General features: G+C 40.4%; 1 protein-coding gene across 1 annotated transcript in view; it reads right to left on the bottom strand.

The window, feature by feature from the left end:
- CASR (calcium sensing receptor) overlaps nucleotides 1-20,528 on the bottom strand; it is a 40,284-nt gene that overhangs the window by 11,312 nt on the left and 8,444 nt on the right. Inside the window, 1 exon segment of the mRNA XM_023755796.1 lies at nucleotides 13,153-13,383. Coding sequence (XP_023611564.1) covers nucleotides 13,153-13,383 — 231 coding nt within the window.

Below are 20,528 nucleotides of genomic sequence, written 5' to 3'. Positions count from 1 at the left end.
TAGTCTCTTTTTTGTGTGTCTTATCTGGTTTGGAATCAGGGTAATGCTGCTTCATAGAAAGAGCTTGGAAGTGTGCCTTCCTCTTGAAATTTTTGGAATAGCCTGAGGAGGATAGGTTTTAGTTCTTCTTTGAATGCTTGGTAGAACTTCCCTGTAGAGCCATCCAGACCAGGGCTTTTGTTTGCTGGAAGATTTTTGATCGCTGCTTCAATTTCTTTGGTAGTTATAGGCCTATTCAGGTTTTTTTATTCTTCCTGATTGAGTTTTAGGAGCTTGTATTTTTCTAAGAATATGTCCATTTCGTCTAGGTTGTCCATTTTGTTGGAATAGAGTTGTTCTTAGTATTTTTTCACAATCCTTTGTGTGTCTGTTGGGTCGGTTGTTATTTCACCTGTTTCATTTCTGATTTTGTTTATTTGGGTTCTCTCTCTTTGTTTCTTAGTGAGCCTGGCTAGAGGTTCATCAATCTTGTTTATCCTTTCAAAGAACCAGCTCTTGGTTTTGTTGATCATTTGTATTTTTTATTTTTGGTCTCTATGTCATTTATTTCCACTCTGACCTTTATTATTTCCTTCCTTCTGCTTACCCTGGGCTTTTCTTGTTGCTCTCTTTCTAACTCTTTGAGTTGTAGAGTTAGATCATTTATTACCATTTTTTTTTTGTTTTTTTTGAGGCAAGGCTGTAGAGCTATGAACTTCCCTCTCAAGACTGCTTTGACTGTGTCCCATAGATTTTGGATTGTTGTGTTTTCATTGTCATTTGTTGCCATGGTGCTTTTTATTTCTTCTTTAATCTCTTTGGTAACCCAATCATGCTATTTAGCCCCCAGGTGTTTGATTTTTTAAATTGTTTTTATTGTAGTTGATTTCTAATTCTATGCCATTGTGATCTGAGAAGATGCTTGAAATGATTTCTATCTTCTTGAATTTGAAGAGACTTTGCTTGTGTCACAATATGTGGTCTATCTTTGAAAATGACCCATGTGCACTTGAGAAGAATGTATATTTTGTGGCTTTGGGTTGAAATGTTTTGAAGATGTCAAATAAGTCCATCTGATCTAGTGAGTCATTTAGGATTTCTGTTTCTTCGCTGATTTTTTGTTTAGAGGATTTGTCCAGTGGTGTTAGTGGGGCATTAAAGTCCCCTACTATGACTGTATTACTGTCAATCTCTCCCTTGATCTCCTCCAGAAGTTTTCTTATATATTTGGGTGCTCCTGTATTGGGTGCATATATGTTTACCAGAGTTATATCTTCTTGCTGAATTGCTCCCTTTAGTATTATGAAGTGGCCTTACTTATCTCTTGTTATGGCCTTCACTTTGAGGTCTAATTTGTCAGATATAAGTATTGCTACCCTTCACCATCAGTTTGGGTGAGTCCTTTGTTCTAAGGTAGGTCTCCTATAGACAGCAGATATATGGGTCATGTTTTCTTATCCACTCAGCTACTCTTTGTCTTTTTATTGGGGCATTTAATCCATTCACATTTAAAGTTATTATTGATAGGTACTTGTTTGTTGCCATTTTTATTCTTTATGCCTGTGTTCCTTCTTCCCTTACTATTTCTTCTTTTTACAGCAGACCCTTTAGCATTTCTTGCATTGCTGGTTTGGTGGTAATAAAATCCCTTAGTCCTATTTTGTTTGTGAAGCTCCTGATTTTTCCCTCAAATTTGATTGATAGTCTTGCTGGGTACAGTATTCTTGGATTCAGACCCTTGCTTTGCATGACTTTGTATATTTCATTCCATTTCCTTCTGGCCTGATGTGTTTCTGTTGAGAAATCAGTCAATAGTCTGATGGGATATCTGTGTAGGTAACTTTCTGTCTCTCTCTGGCAGCCTTTAAGAATCTTACTTTGTTATTGGTGCTTGCCAATTTAATTATAATGTGTCTTGGTGTCGGTCTTTTGGGGTTTATCTTGTTTGGGACTCTGTGAGCTTTTTGAACTTTTGTGAGTTTTTTCTTCCCAATATCAGGGAAGTTTTCAGTCATTATTTCTTCAAACAGGTTTTCTATTCCTTGCTCAGTTTCCTCTCCTTCTGGCACCCCTATTATGCGGATGTTGTTTTGTTTTGTGTTGTCCCAAAGTTCCCTTAGCCTTTCCTCCTGTTTTTTAAGTTGTTTTTTTTTTCTAGTTGCTGCTCTGCTTGGGTATTTTTTCCTACCTTGTCTTCTAGTTCACTGATGTGGTCCTCCACTTCTTCTAGTCTACTATTGATGCTTTCTATTGTGTTTTTTGTTGTTGCAGGGATGTCATCTTTCATTTCTTCTTGGTTCTTCTTTATTTCCTCTTTGTTCTTACACATATTGTTGAATTTGTCTTCCAGACTTTTCAGCATCCGTATGACTATTGCTCTGAATTCTTTCTCTGACATATTGCTTGCCTCCATTTTGTTTACTTCCTTCTCCAGTGATTCCTCCTTTTCTTTCGTATGTGGGTTTGTTTGTTTTTGTCTCCCCATGATTGCGCTTTCAAAGGTGTCTGGTTATGTAGTTCTCTCTTTCCTGTGTTGACTTTAAGGCACAAAATACAACACGACAAGACACAATGCACAGGGCACCAAACACAATTGTTTTCACAATACTAATAACCCCAAATAAATGTGACCACCAAAGAAAAGAGAATTAGGTGAGAGAAGAGTGCAAAAATGATATTGAGAAAAGGAAAAAATGTAAGAGAGAAAAGAAAGAGAAGAAAAAAGAAGGGGGAAAATATATGTATTTGGGGAGAAAACTCCAAAACAACAACAACTAATCCAAAAAAATGCAACCAACACCCAGAGATGAATGCAAACAACAACTAATCCAAAAAATGAAAACAACAAACACCCAAACAACAAACACCCAGATGAATCTGAGGAGGCAGAGCTCTCTCTAGTCGATCTCTGACATTTCCATCCATGGATTGCCTCACCAGCTGTGTTTAATTTGCCAATTCCAGGTGGATGTTATTCGATTCAGCTGTTCCTTCTATCTGCTCTGTGAGAAGGCACAGCACCTGTCCGCGTATTCAGCTCCACTTTGTCTCCCTTTGGACAAACTTTTTGGCACCTGCAGTCAGGGAGGCTGGAATCTCGGTGTTTGTGGGTTTGCAGCTGAGGCAGCTGGTCCCTGGGCATTGCGGTTGTAGGGTCCCAGGAGGTATCCGATGTCTCCCCAGTTGAAGGTAAGGCTGGGCTTCCTATCACAGCCACTCTCCTCTTCAAGATGGCATGGTCTATCCCTCCTCTTGACTTTTTAAAAAAACATATTTTTATTTATTTCAGAGAGGAAGGGAGAGAAAGAGAAAGATAGAAACACCAAATGATGAGAGAGAATCATTGATTGACTGCCTCCTGTTCCCCCCATATTGGGGATCAGAGAGGAAGAGAGAGATAGAAACACCAATGATGAGAGAGAATTATTGATTGGCTGCCTCCTGTTTCCCCCATACTGGGGATCAAGCCTGCAACCCGGGCATGTGCACTGACCAGGAATTGAACCATGACCTCCTGGTTCATGGGTCGATGCTCAACCACTGAGGCATGCTGGCTGGACTCACCTTGAATTGTTTGGAATTATTTAAGAAGAACAAATGTTAGTTATTTGAATGTTTGGTAAAATTTACCTGTGAAGCCATCTGGTCCAGGGCTATTGTTTACTGGAAAAATTTTGATTACTGATTCAATTTTATTAGTTGTAATTAGTCTTTCAGATTTTCTGTTTCTTCCTGATTCAGTTTTGGAAGATTGCATGCTTCTAGGAATTTATATATTTTGCTCAGATTGTCCAATTTGTTGGTATATAGTGTTCATAGTATTTTATTACAATCCTTTGTATTTCTGTGGTGGCAGTTGTTACTTCTCCTCTTTCATTTATGATTTTATTTATTTGGGTCATTTCTCTTTTTTTTTTCTTGATGAGTCTGAATAAAAGTTTGTCAATCTTGTTTATCTTTTCAAAGAACTACTCTTGGTTTATTGTTCTTTTGTGTTGTTTCTTTTAGATTCTATTTTATTTATTTCTACTCTGGTCTTTTATTATTTCTTTTTTTGTACTCACTTTGGGTTTTGTTGTTGTTCTTTGTCAAGTTCCTTTAAGTGTAAAGTTAGATTGTTGATATGAGATTTTTCTTGTTTTTTGAGGTAGGCCTGTAATGCTGTGAATTTCCCTCTTAGGTCTGCTTTTACAGTGTCTCATAAGTTTTGGCTTGTTGTATTCTCATTTTCATTTGTTTCAAGGTATCTTTTGATTTTTCCCTTGATATCATTGTTAACCCATTCATTGTTTTGTAACATGTAGCCTCCATGTCTTTGTGTGTTTTTCAGTTTTTTCTTGTGATTGATTTCAAGTTTCATACCATAATGGTCAGAGAAGATGCTTGATATGATTTCAATCTTCTTAAATTTATTGAAATTTGTTCTGTGTTCTAACATGTTGTCTATCCTAGAAAATGTTCCATAAGCACTTGAAAAGAATATAAATCCTATTGCTTTGGGGTAGAATACTCTGATGATACAAATTAAATCCATTTGATATAGTGTGTCATTTAAGGCTGCTGTTTTCTGATTAATTTTCTGTCTGGAAGATCTATCTATTGAGGTCAAAGGGGTGTTAAAATCCCCTACAATGACTGTATTACTGTTGATCTATCCCTTTATGTCAATCAAGATTTGCTTTACATATTTAGGACGGTGCTCCTAAGTTGGCTGCACAAATGTTTAGAAGGGTTATACATCTTGTTGGATTGATTCCTTTGTCATTATGTAGTGTCCTTTTTTGTTTTTTTTTATTATAGCCTTTATTTTAAAATCTATTTTGTCAGATATAAGTATTGCTGTCCCAGCTTTTTGTTTGTTTGTTTTTTGAATTTTTATAAGGGTTTATTTGAGCCAAATTGACAACATGATGGGGAGCAAGATCTCAAATGCTCTCCCCAGCTTTTGTTTTCATTTCTATTTACATGAAATATCTTTTTCCATCTCTTTACTTTTTAGTCTTTGTGTATTTTTCATTCTGAGGTGGGTCTCTTATAGACTGCATATGTATGGGTCTTGCTTTCATATCCATTCAGCTACCTTATTCTTTTGATTAGAGCATTTAAGCCATTTATATTTAAAGTGATTATTGAAGTTACATATTATTGCCATTTTTTCTTTGTAATTACGTTCTTCTGTTGTTTTTTATTATTATTTTTTCTTTTCTTCTTCTTTAAGAAGATCCTTTAACATTTCTTGTAACACTGGTTTGGTGGTAATGAACTCCTTGAACCTTTTCTTTACTGGAAAGCTCTTTATTTCTCCTTCAATTTAAAATTATAGCCTTGCAATTTCTTCACTGATACATCTCCTAGGGCAGTGATGGTGAACCTATGACACGCATGTCAGAGGTGACACGCGAACTCATTTTTTTGGTTGATTTTTCTTTGTTAAATGGCATTTAAATATATAAAATAAATATCAAAAATATAAGTTTTTGTTTTACTATGGTTGCAAATATCGAAAAATTTCTATATGTGACATGGCACCAGAGTTAAGTTAGGGTTTTTCAAAATGCTGACACGCTGAGCTCAAAAGGTTCGCTGTCACTGTCCTAGGGCATTGGAAACTAAAGAGAAAATAAAAAAATGGGACTACATCAAAATTAAAAGCTTCGAGGGGAAACCAAGATGGCGGCATAGGTAAACACCGGAGTTTGCTGCTTCGAACAACCACTTCAAAAATACAACTAAAAGACAGAATGGACATCACCCAGAACCACAGGAAGGCTGGCTGAGGAGAGATTCTTCAACTAGAAGGAAAGAGAACAGCATACCGAGGCTCAGAGGAGGCGCAGTGTGGAAAATACAAAGGTACGGAGGTGCGCGTGGAGTGGGCTGGTGGCTGAGGGCGCTGTTGTTGTTTTCAATCAGGAGGGAATCCCAGGCTCTGAGCTCCAGATCTGGGCGAGTCTCTAGGGACTCAGACTCAAACGGTAGAAGCGGGATTGTCTGGCATTGGTCGGAACCCGAGGGCAGCTTTCTCTCCGAGGTTTGCAGCGGTTGCTGGGATTCTGAGAAGCAGAGCCTCTGGGAACGGGACTGAGAGCAGCCATAACTGCTCCCTCCACCTTCCCTGTTGATCCTGTGTGACCCGCCCCGCCCAAGCCCTGCGCAGAGCCATTTGCCGGATAGCCTCAGGCAAAGGCTAGATTAGCACCTCTCCAGAGGACAGAAGTTTTCCCACTGCAGACACAGCTGATTCTCACAGCCAGTCGGCCTGGAGGTCAAATCCCTCTAGTATTAACTACAACCATCAAGGCTTAACTACAACAAGACTGCGCAGAAAGACCACTAGGGGGTGCACCAAGAAAGCGTAAAAAATGCGGAGACAAAGAAACAGGACAAAACTATCAAGGGAGGATATTGAGTTCAGAACCACACTTTTAAGGCCTCTCAAGAACTGTCTAGAAGCCGCCGATAAACTTATTGAGATCTACAAGAAATCTAATGAGACCCTCGATGCTGTGATAAAGAACCAACTAGAAATTAAGCATACATGGACTGAAATAAAGAATATTATACAGACTCCCAACAGCAGACCAGAGGAGCGCAAGAATCAAGTCAAAGATTTGAAATGTGAAGAAGCAAAAAACACCCAACTGGAAAAGCAAAATGAAAAAAGAACCCGAAAATACAAAGATAGTGTAAGGAGCCTCTGGGACAGCTTCAAACGTACCAACATCAGAATTATAGGGGTGCCAGAAGATGAGAGACAGCAAGATATTGAAAACCTATTTGAAGAAATAATGACAGAAAACTTCCCCCACCTGGTGAAAGAAATAGACTTACAGGTCCAGGAAGCGCAGAGAACCCCAAACAAAAGGAATCCAAAGAGGACCACACCAAGACACATCATAATTAAAATGCCAAGAGCAAAAGAAAAAGAGAGAATCTTAAAAGCAGCAAGAGAAAGAAATTCAGTTACCTACAAGGGAGTACCCATATGATTGTCAGCTGATTTCTCAACAGAAACTTTGCAAGCCAGAAGGGAGTGGCAAGAAATATTCAAAGTGATGAATAGCAAGAACCTACAACCAAGATTACGTTATCCAGCAAAGCTATCATTCAGAATTGAAGATCAGATAAAGAGCTTCACAGATAAGGAAATGCTAAAGGAGTTTATCACCACCAAACCAGTATTATATGAAATGCTGAAAGGTATCCTTTAAGAAGAGGAAGAAGAAGAAAAAGGTAAAGATACAAATTATGAACAACAAATATGCATCTATCAACAAATGAATCTAAGAATCAAGTGAATAAATAATCTGAGGAACAGAATGAACTGTTGATTATAATAGAATCAGGGACATAGAAAGGGAATGGACTGACTATTCTTGGGGGGGGGGAAGGGGTGTGGGAGATGTGGGAAGAGACTGGACAAAAATCGTGCACCTATGGATGAGGACAGTGGGTGGGGAGTGAGGATGGAGGGTGGGGTGGGAGCTGGAAGGAGGGGAGTTATGGGGGGAAAAAGGGGAACAAATGTAATAATCTGAACAATAAAGATTTAATTAAAAAAATTAAAAGCTTCTGCACAGCAAAAGAAACCATCAACAAAATAACAAGAAAGCCCACTGCATGGGAGAAGATATTTGCCAATGTTATCTCTGATAAAGGTTTAATCTCCAAAATTTATAGGGAACTCATACAACTTAACAAAAGAAAGATAAATAATCCAATCAAAAAATGGGCAAAGGACCTAAATAGACACCTTTCAAAAGAGGACATTCAGAAAGCCAAGAGACATATGAAAACATGCTCCAAGTCACTAATCATCATGTGCTCGCTTTGGCAGCACATATACCAAGTCACTAATCATCCAAGAGATGCAAATCAAAACAACAATGAGGTACCATCTCACACCTGTCAGAATGGCTATCATCAACAAATCAAAAAACGACAAGTGCTGGAGAGGATGCAGAGAAAAAGGAACACTCGTGCACTGCTGGTGGGAATGCAGACTGGTGAAGCCACTATGGAAGACAGTATGGAGTTTCCTCAAAAAGTTAAAAATGGAACTCCCATTTGACCCATTGATCCCACTGCTAGGAATATATCCCAAGAAACCAGAAACACCAATCAGAAAGGATATATGCATCCCTATGTTCATAGCAGCACAATTTACCATAGCTAAGATTTGGAAACAGCCTAAGTGCCCATCAACAGATGAATGGATTAGAAAACTGTGGTACATATACACAATGGAATACTATGCTGCTGTAAAAAGGAAGGAATTCTTACCATTTGCAACAGCATGGATGGAATTGAAGAGCATTATGCTAAGTGAAATAAGCCAGGCGGTGAAAGAAAAATACCACATGATCTCACTCATTTATGGATAATAAAAACCATTCTAAACTGATGAGGAAAAATAGATACAGAGGCAGAGCAGCATTAAACAGACTGTCAAACTATAGCAGGAAGGCTGTGGAGGGGTGGGGGCGTGGGTAAGAGATCAACCAAAGGACTTGTATGCATGCATATAAACATAACCAATGGACACAAGACACTGGGGGGTAGGGGAGGCTGGGGGAAGGTCAAGGGGAAAGAAAAGTAGACAAATGTACTACTCTTTGTAATATTTTAAGCAATAAAAAAAAGTTAAAAAAAATAAAATGATATCCTTGCTAGGTATAGTAGTTTTAGCTGTAGGTCTTTGCATCTTCACTTTGAATATTTTATACCAATTCCTTCAGGCTTGAAATGTTTCTGTTGAGAAATCAGCTGAAAGTCCTATGGGAGCTCCTTTGTAGGTAATTAACTGTCTTTTTCTTGCTGCTTTTAAGATTCTGTCTTTGTCTTTAAACTTTGCCATTTTAATTATGATGTGTCTTGGTATGGGCCTCTTTGGGTTCATTTTGTTTGGGTCTCTGCCCTTTCTGGACTTGTGTAGCTTTTCTCTTTACCAGGTTAGGGAAGTTTTCAGCCATTATTTCTTCAAGTAGGTTCTTGATTTTTTGTTTTCTTTCTTTTCCTTCTGGTACCCCTATGATGCAGATATTGTTATTTTTTTGTTGTCTCAAAGGTCCCTCAAACTATCCTTATATGTTTGGATTCTTTTTTCTTTTTGCTGCTCTGATTGGGTGTTTTCTGCTACCTTGTCTTCCAAATTGTTGATTTGATCCTCTGCTTCATCCAACCTACTATTTATTTCTTTAGTGATTTCTTCACTTTAGATACTGTATTCTTTATTTCTGACTGATTCTTTTTTATGGTTTCGATGGCTATTTTCATGTTGTTGGAGTTCTCAATAATTTCCTTGTAGTTCTTACTCAGTTTCTTGAGCATCCTTATAACCATGTTTTTTGAATTGTATATCTGGTAAATTGCTTGCCTCCATTTCATTTAGACCCTTTTCTGGAGATTTCTCTTATTCTTTCATTTGGAGCATGTTTCTTTGTCTTCCAACTTTGGCTGCCTTTTTGTACTTGATGAATTAAGTAGATATGCTATGTCTTCCAGTATTGGTAGGTGTCCTTATATAATAGGTGTCCTGTGGGATCCAGTGGTGCAGTCTCCTTGATAACCTGAGTTGGGTACTCTAGGAATGTTCCTTATGTGGGTTATGTGAGTTCCCCTATTGTAATTGACTCTTTATTGCTATTGGCACATTTGTGGGTGAGTTCAGCTCTCAGGCTGGCTGGCTGTGAGGTTCAACCTTGCACACAGTGTATGAGTTGCTGTGTAGGTACTGACCACACTAAGCAAAATTTGCTTCAGCAGATTCTGGTGCCTGCTGAGACCTCCCTTTGGATATGCCACTTGCGAAACTAATTGGATCCTGGCCACTGGGGGTGTTGGTTCTAGGGCCTCTTAGGAGGAACTCTGGTGCAGGTCAATTTCAGACACTGCCTGTGACTGGTCCTGAGCTACCTGTCACTTTGTGACTGCCTCTGCTGGGCCTGAATGTGTGTGGGAAGGACCAAGGTGTGCACTAAGGCAGGATTCCACCAGCACCAAGTCTGGGGACACATCAGCAAAAAGGCCTAAGGGACCCTTAGGTCCATTTCTGCCTGCCTCCACCTGCTGGCTGCCTATTAGACTCAGTTACTGAAAGAGCCTCTGGTGGTATGAGGCAAGTTTTCAGTGAGTCACCAGGTAGGGTGAATGGTCTTCACCAGATTTATACAGGTTCAATCTCCATGTCAGTACAAGGTCTGAGGCCACTCAGCAAAAATCCCAGTGTTTACAAGTCTAGCTGCTACCTGCTGGGCATCTGTTTTCTAGGAAGCAGGATCAAGGAAAAGATGAAGAAGAGAGCAAAGGATTCTTGCAAGCACTTTCTTAAAAGAAGGTTCCCAGATTCCATCACATAACACTGCCACTTGAATCCTATTCTGCAGGATTTAGTCATGTGGCCATACTTACTTGAGACTGGGAAATTTTTTTATTCTGGATGGTCATGTGCCCAGTTAAAATTGAGTTCTATTATTAAAGAAAAAGGGGAGAACAAATATTGGGGGCCTCTAGCAGTCTCTGCCATGCCAAGTTTTTCTTCATATTGTTTAAAAAACAAGCTCAAGGTCATATAGTGACTTATTGGAGAGCTTGGATTCACACCCAGGTAAGTATTCCAAAGTCTGTACTTTTCATTGTACCCAAATCCTGCTTTATAGTAGTGAAGAATTAGAATAATGCCAACCTTTGAGCCCTCTTACTGCCTCCTTCTGCATCCCTTAGCTAAAGAGAAATCCCACCACCAAAGGAGTGGACTGGGAAGCCACCAAGAAAAATCCATTTTGCAAAAAGCCAGCAAGTATCTTTAATTCTTATGAATAGCTTCATCAAAGATGCCTATCCAGTTCTGGCCAATGAAGCCCATCTGAATTCCAAGACCACAAAGAAGATGTCTCTTTTTCTTCTTATTTGTTGTAATAAAATAAGGAAATAATTATGGGAGAGTACAGTGTAGAGGATGGAGCACGAGGGTCTGAGTCAGAGCACTTGGATCCTAGTCTCAACTCTTATACTGACCATCTGTCCTGTCTTGGAAGTCACCTTTGCCCTCCTAAACCTGTGTCATCAACTTCAAATTGGGGTATTGGATACAAAGATATCCAAAAAAGACCCTTCACATTGGGGTGTTGGATACAAAGATATTTAAAGCCCCTCTAGCTCAAAAAAAGACCCTTTGGCTTTAAAGTGCTTCATTAGAAAGTGAATTGAGAGATTAATATATTATAACTAGAGGCCCAATGCACAAAATTTGTGCACAGGGGAAGGGGGGCTCTCAGCCCAGCCTACACCCTCTGGAATCTGGGACCCCTCACTCCTTACCTCCTGCCTCTCGCTCCTAACTGCCTGCCTGCTTGCTCCTTACCATTTGGCTCACTGCTCCTTAATGCTGCTGTGGAGGCGGGAGAGGTTCCTGCCACCGCCATGCTAGCCAGCCATGAGACCGGCTTCTGGCTAAGCAGTGCTCCCTCTGTGGGAACGCACTGACCACCAGGGGGTAGCTCCTCTATTGAGTGTCTGCCCCCTGGTGGTCAGTGCACATCATAGTGACCAGTCGTTCTGGTCAATCTGCTATCATGGTCACTGGGCTTTTATGTACATAGATGCTATATTAATAACAGTTTGCATTATTAATTTTTGCATCCTTGATTTTGTTAACTTTGTGAGCTATGTAGGGAAATTATTAATACATTATTTATAGTTAAATATAGATGACACCTTTGTGGCCATTTCTATAAAAAAATACAGAAGAAAGTGGATTAGACCCAAATATTTGTTGAGTGCCTATGTGTACTAAGTTTGAAGTAACATTTCTGTGGAAAAATTAGATTTAATTTATAACTCTGTCAACTACTTCAGGAACATAAATGACTGAGTTCATAAAGAATCCTTATTATTCATTTTCCAATGTTTAAACCCACAGTGTGCACAGGCTGTTATAGGTTATAGAGAACTATATAGGAAATAGTTTCCATGCAGGAAGGGAGATGCGACATACACCTATTAGAGACAATCAATTATGTACATTAATGGAGGTAAAAGATAACCTGGGTGATTTAACAGCAGGGAATCAGTGATAGTATAGCTGATCAATTTAGATTATAGTCAGTTGAAACTTGTGATAATTTAGACAAGGGTGTAATTAGTGAACAGAGTTGTATAACCTCTGGAAGCCCCAAATCTCTGGAAAGCGTTGTGCCATGTTTAAAATTGAGAATCCATTCTCTGAGGTAGAGGCTAGCAATAACTCGCACACTGTGGATAAGATTCACTATCTATAGTAGACCTTTGCATGGGTAACTATCCTACATATTGGGAACCAATAAAATTATAGCATCTGATAAGAAACCCACCAACTAACCTAAGGAGCATTTGGTAAAAGATGAAGTTGAATCTTTGGTCACGTTTTATAAAGCAGTTCAAGATACTCAAAAGTGATATTAGGAAGGCAAACACAAAGAGTAATGTAGTGGGTTTCATCCAGGCATCTTGGGAGAGTTAAAGAGGATTTAACTCTTGTCCAGGATTTGTATTACAGAGGACCTGGGCCCTCAGTAGCCTATTACATTCTGGGACTCAATCACCACAATATGGTCATCATTTTAGCATATCATGTGTCTTTTCCTGGAGAGCATATTCACTGGGTGATGGGCTTCTGGTTATTAACCAGGCGTCTAGATGCAGTGATGCTGAAGGGAGGAGAACCCTGATCATGGTCACAAACATCCTCCTATGTGTTACAGATCTCCCAAGGAGAAAAATAAATGGTCATTTTGGTTAATAAGTCAGCAGCCCTGTGATGTTTGAATCATAGGGAACTATCTCTTTGTGAATTAATTACCCAGGCCCTGCCTTGAGTGATGTTTATGTTTGCTTAAATATTTTGCTCCGGTTGGAGAAAGTTTTAGCTAAGGAAACGATTACTAACCAGGGAGTCAGATTTGTAAAGAATAAAATTGTTTTAAAATAATAAGCATGGGGCTCAGGTTCCAAGGATTCTCTGCTGTACACTAAACACTCATGGATTTCATGGGGACCCTGGCGATGCAGAGTGAGTGAGCTGAGGGAAGTGGACTCATTCTGGAAGTCCAGTGGTGAACAGTCCAAGGCCCTCCAAAGCCCAGCACATTTCCTGCCATGGTGGAGGCATCTGGTGTTCAGATGGGCAGCACATACCTCTCTGGAGAACCCACTCCACAGGATTTTCTTCTCATTGATGAAGAGCCTTTCCCCTTTCTTGGCATAGACGTTGTAATATCCAACTTCCTTAAACACAATGGAGCCATCCTCTGGAGAGAGGTGCCAGTTGATGATGGAATAGTTCCCCACCAAGTCACCACACTCATCAAAAGTCACCTGTTCCCCCATATTGTTGGTAAAGTTTAGGTGACGTAAGTGCTTCAGGACCTAAAGAGGAACAGAGATGAATATTCTGAGTATAAGCCACAGGGCTGCCACATATGGTTATGTAGGTTTTTGCACAGTGCAAGGGCAGTAAACTATCTTGATCTAATAAAGTGGAAGGAACATGACTTGAGGAAGAGGCCCCTTTTTCTAATTTATGCTGGGGTACTTCATGTGTTAGCAGCAGCCCTGGTAAGCTAGGGGCTTTACGTGGTACTTAAATTGTACCTGGGGTAGGAAAGACTTTCTTGAAATTAGGGAAGGAAAGGAGAGCTATCTCATCAAAGGCTGAGACAAGACTTCTACAGGTGCATTACCATCTGGTGGTGCCCCAGGAGGGATGGGTTTGTAAGCCAGAGCCATTCTTGGTGTTTTCTGAGATGGGCTTTGGGGAAGGAGTGAGGCACTAAGTGCCCTTATAATCTGCACCATCTTTCTCTATGCTACTGCTTTTGTGGAAGCGTCTCGCTACCAAAACTCAAACAGAGGGGAGTTGGAGGAAGAAATAAATGAGGCTGTGGGTGGAGTCCTATTGTAACAGTTATGGCCAATCACTTATTTTAACAGGGTCTTATGGGTCACAAAGCCTTTGTACAAAAAAAGTAATGATAATAATTACTAAACCTCCCTAGTTATTTTATTCCCTTTGGGGAACAATGCTAAATAATTTATTACCTAATCTAATCTTCACAACAAATAGTTCTATTACCCCATTTCAATTTTGGGGGAAACCGAGGCACAGAAAACAAAAGTATCTTTTCAGGGCCATACAGCTAGCAAGGGGTGCAAAGCCTGTGCTCTTAATGGGTATGCCTTACAAAAGCATCACTAGGCTCCTGGCTCTGCTTCCTGAGTGCCCCTGACATGGGTCAAGAGGAGGCAGTGGGCACTCAGCAGCTTGTCTTTCATGTGGGACCAGTGCTAGAGGTCACCGAGGCACCAAGAAAGAGTAAGGCATGATCCAGCCTCTAAGTGTAGGGGTGCTCGCTTCCACTGTATCTCAAATCAAATCTAGCTATCTACAAAAAGGAAAATACACTATGACCAAGTCGAGTTTATCCCAGGAATGCAAAGTTAGTTTAGCATTTGACTACATTAACATGCTACAAAAGAGAAACTGTATGATCATCTCCATGGTTACAGAAAACATGTTTATAATCTCCAACCTCCATCCCAGATAAAAACGCTCAGCCATTTAAGAATAAAAGGGAACTTCCTCAATGCTATAAAGGACATCTATGAAAAACCTACATTAGTAACATCATACTTAATTGTAAAAGACTGACTACTGTCCTAGCTGGTCAGTGGATAGAGTATCGGCCTGTGGATGGAGCATTGGCCTGTGGACTGAAGGGTCCCGGGTTTGATTCCAATCAAGGGCACATGCTCAGGTTGTGGGCTCGATCCCTAGTAGAGTGTGCAGGAGGCAGCCAATCAATGATTCTCTCTCATCATTAATGTTTCTATCTCTCCTTTTCCCTTCCTCTCTGAAATCAATCAAAATTTATTTTTAAAAAAGACTGACTGCTTTCCCCCTAAGATCATGAACAAGACAAGAAGTCTGTTCCTACTGTGGCTGTACTGGAAGTTTTAACCAGGCTGGATCAGGCTGATTTAGGATAAAACATAAAGATCTAAGTTCTACACTCAAACAAAAACAAATAAGCAAGCAAACAAACAAAAGAACTTTCAGATAAAGTGAAAAGACATAGGATTCACTTTTTAAAAAATTTACCATTGAGGACCATAGAATTTAAGGCTTTTATGTAATTGGTTGAACTTAAACCTATATATTGAAAAGCAAATTATTGAAAACTATAGTATAGGATAAAGGGCCAATACAATTTCTTTCTTTGAGCTATAACTATAATCAATGTTCTGTGTTCTGACTTAAAAAGAAAAATAACCTTCCAGATTAAGACAAAGAAACAAACAGGCAAACAGGGAAATATTAGTAGAATTTGTTTTAAAATGTGCTAGAAGATTTTACTTAATAGTGGTAGGGTAGACATATCATAAGAATTGTGGTTTTCATAGGATAAAATGTTAATTTTCTCTTTATGAAAGAAAAAGAGAAGTTTTGGATTTTTGGGGGGAAATATTTCCTTTGTGATCTTTTAAGAAAGCTACAGCTAAATATCATATTTTACATGTCAATTTTTTAAAAAAATATGTGTTTTATTGATTTTTACAGAGAGGAAGGGAAAGGGATAGAGAGTTAGAAACATCGATGAGAGAGAAACATCAATCAGCTGCCTCCTGCATGCCACCTATTGGGATCAAACCCGCAACCAAGGTACATGCCCTTGACTGGAATCAAACCTGGGACCCTTCTTCAGTCCACAAGCAGACACTCTATCCACTGAGCCAAACTGTTAGGGCTACATGTCAAGTTTTTTATTATGAGCACACATTTAATTTTCAGTAAATACTCAAAACATGGAATAAACTTATTATAAAACTTCCACCAATTTGTTAAGGAAAAAGAGAGTTGGAATCACCATCCTATGTAATAATAGACAAACATGGTAATTGACCGTACCTTCGCTATGCCTCCCATTGGCTAATCAGCATGATATGCAAATTAACCACCAACAAAGATGGTGGCTAATTTGCATACTGCAGGCAGGGCAGGACAGCGCCATCCCGCCTGCCCTGCCGCCATCCGGGCCTGCTATCTGCGACCCAGGGTGGCGGGCGTCCGTGTGCAATCCGACCTGGGGCGGCCGGGCAGGGCAGCAGTGATCAGCCAGCCCGCCCAGGCATCCTGTGTGCGACCCACCTGGAGTGTCCATGTGCAACCCTACCTGGGGCGCGCCCCAACCTCCGGATCAGCCCTGCCGTGTGCGCGACCTGGGGAGGCGGGGCAGGCACCTAGGGATCGGGCCTGCCATCTGCCACCCGGGGAGCGGGCCTAAGCCAGCAGATGGTTATCTCCCGAGGGGTCCCAGACTGTGAGAGGGCACAAGTGGGGCTGAGGGACAACCCCCCACTCCTCCTCCCCCGCCAGTGCACAAATTTTTGTGCACCGGGCCTCTAGTCCTATATAATAAAAGGCTAATATGCAAATTGACTGAACGGCAGAACAACCGGTCACTGTGACACACACTGACCACCAGGGGGCAGATGCTCAATGCAGGAGCCAGAAGCTGGGCTCACGGCTGGCAAGTGCAGCGGGCCTAAGCTGGCAGTCGGACATCCCCTGAGGGCTCCTGGACTGCGAGAGGGCACAGGCCGGTCTGAGGGGACTCCCCCCAATGAGTGCAAGAATTTCGTGCACTGGGCCTCTAGTAGTGCAATAGTGTTTTAGTAACAGCTGAGCATTACCTGAAGAGAAGGGTAAGTACAAAAAAAGAACTGTTCCATATAAGAATGATGACAGCAGTACACCAGAAGATTAAGGGCTATGGATCAGTATCTTTACTATGAAACCATCAGTTGACCTGGCTAGGCTCTCAGGAGCTAGAAAACATGTGCCCAGAGAACCATCTGGGTACATGGTTCTTTTAACAGTTACCTTGGCCTCATCAGAGAAAGAATGCCTGTGGCAGATGTTGTCTTTCTTATTATTGGCTAAATATGACTTTGGGCAAGTCATTTTGGCTTTTCTGAGTCTTACTTTCCTCACCTACAAAAGAATAATACTCAAGGCTAATATTTACTGAACACTTACTATATATATGCAGTATCCTAAGTACCTTATACATATGAACTAATGTTATCCTCATAATAAATTTATGTTTCATATCTCCATTTTTCAGGTGAAGAAACTGAGACACATTAAATGACTTCCAAAGGTCATAAAGTTATTAGGTAGCAACTGGGATTTAAATCCAGTTAGTCTGGTTCTAGAGTCCAAACTCTTAACCATTTCACTATATACTACTACGCAGGTGTAGGAGTCAGAGTAGACAGTATCTATTAAGTTGTCTATCCCTAGTTACAATAGGTTAACTAGTATAAAACTGAGGTTGAGAAAATGGACATATTTTAAAAGTGGGAGGTGGAGACATGTATAATACTATGGCAACACAAGAGGCCATAATAGGAAAAGGGTAGAAACTGAGTGACATCCAGATCTCCATGAAAGGCCTGTACTTTCCCACCCATGGGACTTTCCATTGTTTTGTATTCTTAATCAACTTACATAGAATAAAATACACCCATTTTAAGAGTATAGTTCTGAGTTTTGGCAAATGTATATGTCTGTGTAACTGCCACTACCATCACTCCCAAAGGTACCGCGATGTCCCTTCCAAATTAATCCCACCCCCACTTGCAGCCCTAGGCCACCGCTGATCTGTTTTCTATCACTAGAGGTAGAATATCGTATAAATAGAACACACAGTTATGTACTCTTTTTTTTTTTTTGGTCTGAATATTTTCCGCGTAACATAATGTTTTTGTGATTCACCTTCATTGTTGGGTGTGTTTGCCTTTGCAGTTTACATTTCCTCCAAGGAACAGATCCTTTCCACAAATCCTATCCAGCCTTCAAGGTCCAACTTGAATGACATCTTTTATTTTCTTCTTTACTTCAAATCCTAACCTGAATAGTGTTTCATCATCACAGCAGGCATATAAATAAAATCATATGAGTGTTGAATTTTTCGAGTCAAAAATTTCACCCTGTCCATTAATAATCAATTATTTACCCTCCCCCTCTACTCTTGGCATCACTTCCAAGCACAGAGGGACAGTGGCACAAGATGCACAAAGCACCTCATTCACATGGACTAAGAGGGAGAGTTCACACAGATAAGGATCCTATTGCTTCTTGCCCACTTCCTGTGCTAAGAGCATAGGGAAAATCCTTGACCAATTCCCTTCTCTAACCTCAGCCTTATTTTCTGGCTCCATCTTTTGCATCTCCTTTGGCTCTCGCCTCAATTCACTTCCCCTCTCCCAACCCCCAACAGTACCAGCAATTCCTGGAAAGATCAGTTTTGTTTGGCTTCTGTTATTACCATGGTACTGTCATCATGCATGCCTGTTTTTTTTGGGTCTACTGAGTGGTTTGTGTATGGTGGAGGAAAGTAGGAAGCATGCCTTGTGCACAATCATCCTGACAGAAGAAGAAGGCAGTTCCATACTTACTTACATGATGCCCCATTCAAACTTGATTGTTGGGCGTGTGACCCAGGTTCTTCCAATCACAGCCTAGAATACACTGGCCAGTGCTTGATTCAGGGTTGAATAATTCTCTGCAAAGGACTCTAAGTAGTGTTGTCAGGTCAAATCAACTAGACTGCTACTCATTCATTCCGTTATTCTACACATATTCAGGTGCCAGGCGTTCTGGACACAGTGCTGAATACAAACGTGGTTCCTGCCCTCATGAAGCTTAGAGTAGTATAATGGGGGAAATCACAGTGAAGAGAGAGCTGATGAGCAGCGTGAGGAGGGTCGGGGCGGGGGGTGTCTCCGTGGAGGTCAGGAGGTAATTGTGTGTTGTATGCTCATAAATTACCTGTTAGTATTACTTTTGAGGCATATGAGTTAGTTGGTTGATAAATTTTAGGGGGGGAGGGGAAGAAATGGTCAACAAAATAAAATTATAATTGACCTTACTATTTCAGTCAACTGAAGAGCTTTGGAAGCTTAAGTTGGGTGTATAAATGGCAAAAATGAGGAAGAAAGAATGGCCAGAAAGTGTGTGTGTGTGTGTGTGTGTGTGTGTGTGTGTGTGTGTGTGTGGTATGACTTGAAAAGACTTTCAGGAGACAGTAAATTTTGAAAAAGTAAAAAGTTTGCTGTGGACAATGATAGACAACAACAATGGCTCTTTGGGTGTGGGATAGTATGTAAGCAAAAATTCTATGCCAAAAGTAATTAGTGTTTTGTGGGAAGGTGCCAGAATACTTGGCTTATAAAACAATTGAGAGAAGGTGGAATTCCAGGCTGAGATTCTTGGATTAGATTGTATAGATTGTATGGGTGATAAGTTTCCATGTAGGTCTTAATAATGAGTGTGAATCATTGCTGGTCCATCTTCTGATAGACACATGGCCAAGATCTTAAATTCCAGAACGCCCACCCAACTGCCTGGAATCCTGAGGTTCAAAGGAGACTTACAGCACAGGACATTTTGGCCGGTACCCACATGTTATTCCTCTTTAGAGCTCTGGCCTTATTTTCCTGTTTCCTCTCCTGGATGAGTTACACCAGACTGTATGTGAGTCAGGAGGCCACATCTTTACCTGTACTAGGGTCAGCTGAGGTGTCTGTGTAGAGAACACTTTATTTTGCTGTTTTCCTTCTCTTTCCACCTTCTTTTCGTAATAGCATCCTGATTTAACGTGGGGGATCTATTCCCTGCCTTACTCTCAGTCTACGAAGTCTAGCTTAAGGGATGAATATGTGGCCCTGGACTGGTCAATCAATGTGGATTTGGGGACTTTTACAAGAGATCCTGGGAAGTAAGGAGAGCCTAGCAGCAAGGATTTATGAACCTGAAACTGTTGTTAATCCTGAGGATTAAGGAAGAGAGACATGGAGATGAAAGCATCTAGTTGTACTTCTGAGATGTTCAGTATTATGAGCTACTAATAATGTTCCTTCTTTTGTTTAAGCCCATTGGTTTGCATTTTCTATAGCCTACAACTAAAAGTTCATATTTTGACTATAGCCTGATTCTTGGCTTTTTTCTCATATGTCCAAGCTTTGATCTTGATCATCTGGGTCTTATATCCTTGCCTGGGAGAGGATTTACTGAAGAGCAGAATGTCAAAGTACCCACTGGAAGTGTTTTCCCCTTCAACCCCACCCTGGCTCTATAGGCTCTCAGAAGCTGGGTTCCTCTTTCCAGGGGATGTGCAAGGGAAGAGAGAAAAGACATTTACTCAAAGATTGTCTATTTATTTCTTCTTCTTAAAACTCCATAACTTAGAGTCATGGCTTTTGAATTCTTTTTGGTCTTTGACCTTCATTAAAGCTCCTCTTTCTTTGACAGGGTTGGGGATGGGGGTGTGTGCAGTGCAAGGAAGGAAACTTTAAGGACCTCAAAGAGATTAGAAACTTCAGCCAACAATGATGTCTGAGTAAGGTATTTCCCACACAAGGACAACTAAAATTGTGTGTGTCCTGACTCATTCTGCCAAGCCTCAACAGTCACTCCTTATCTCCTGAGAATCTCTAACATGAGTGAC

Source organism: Myotis lucifugus, unplaced genomic scaffold, assembly GCF_000147115.1.
Source record: "Myotis lucifugus unplaced genomic scaffold, Myoluc2.0 scaffold_84, whole genome shotgun sequence".
NCBI lineage: Eukaryota > Metazoa > Chordata > Mammalia > Chiroptera > Vespertilionidae > Myotis > Myotis lucifugus.
The sequence above is the reverse complement of the archived record's forward strand: the minus strand, read 5'-3'. Positions and strand labels throughout refer to the sequence as shown.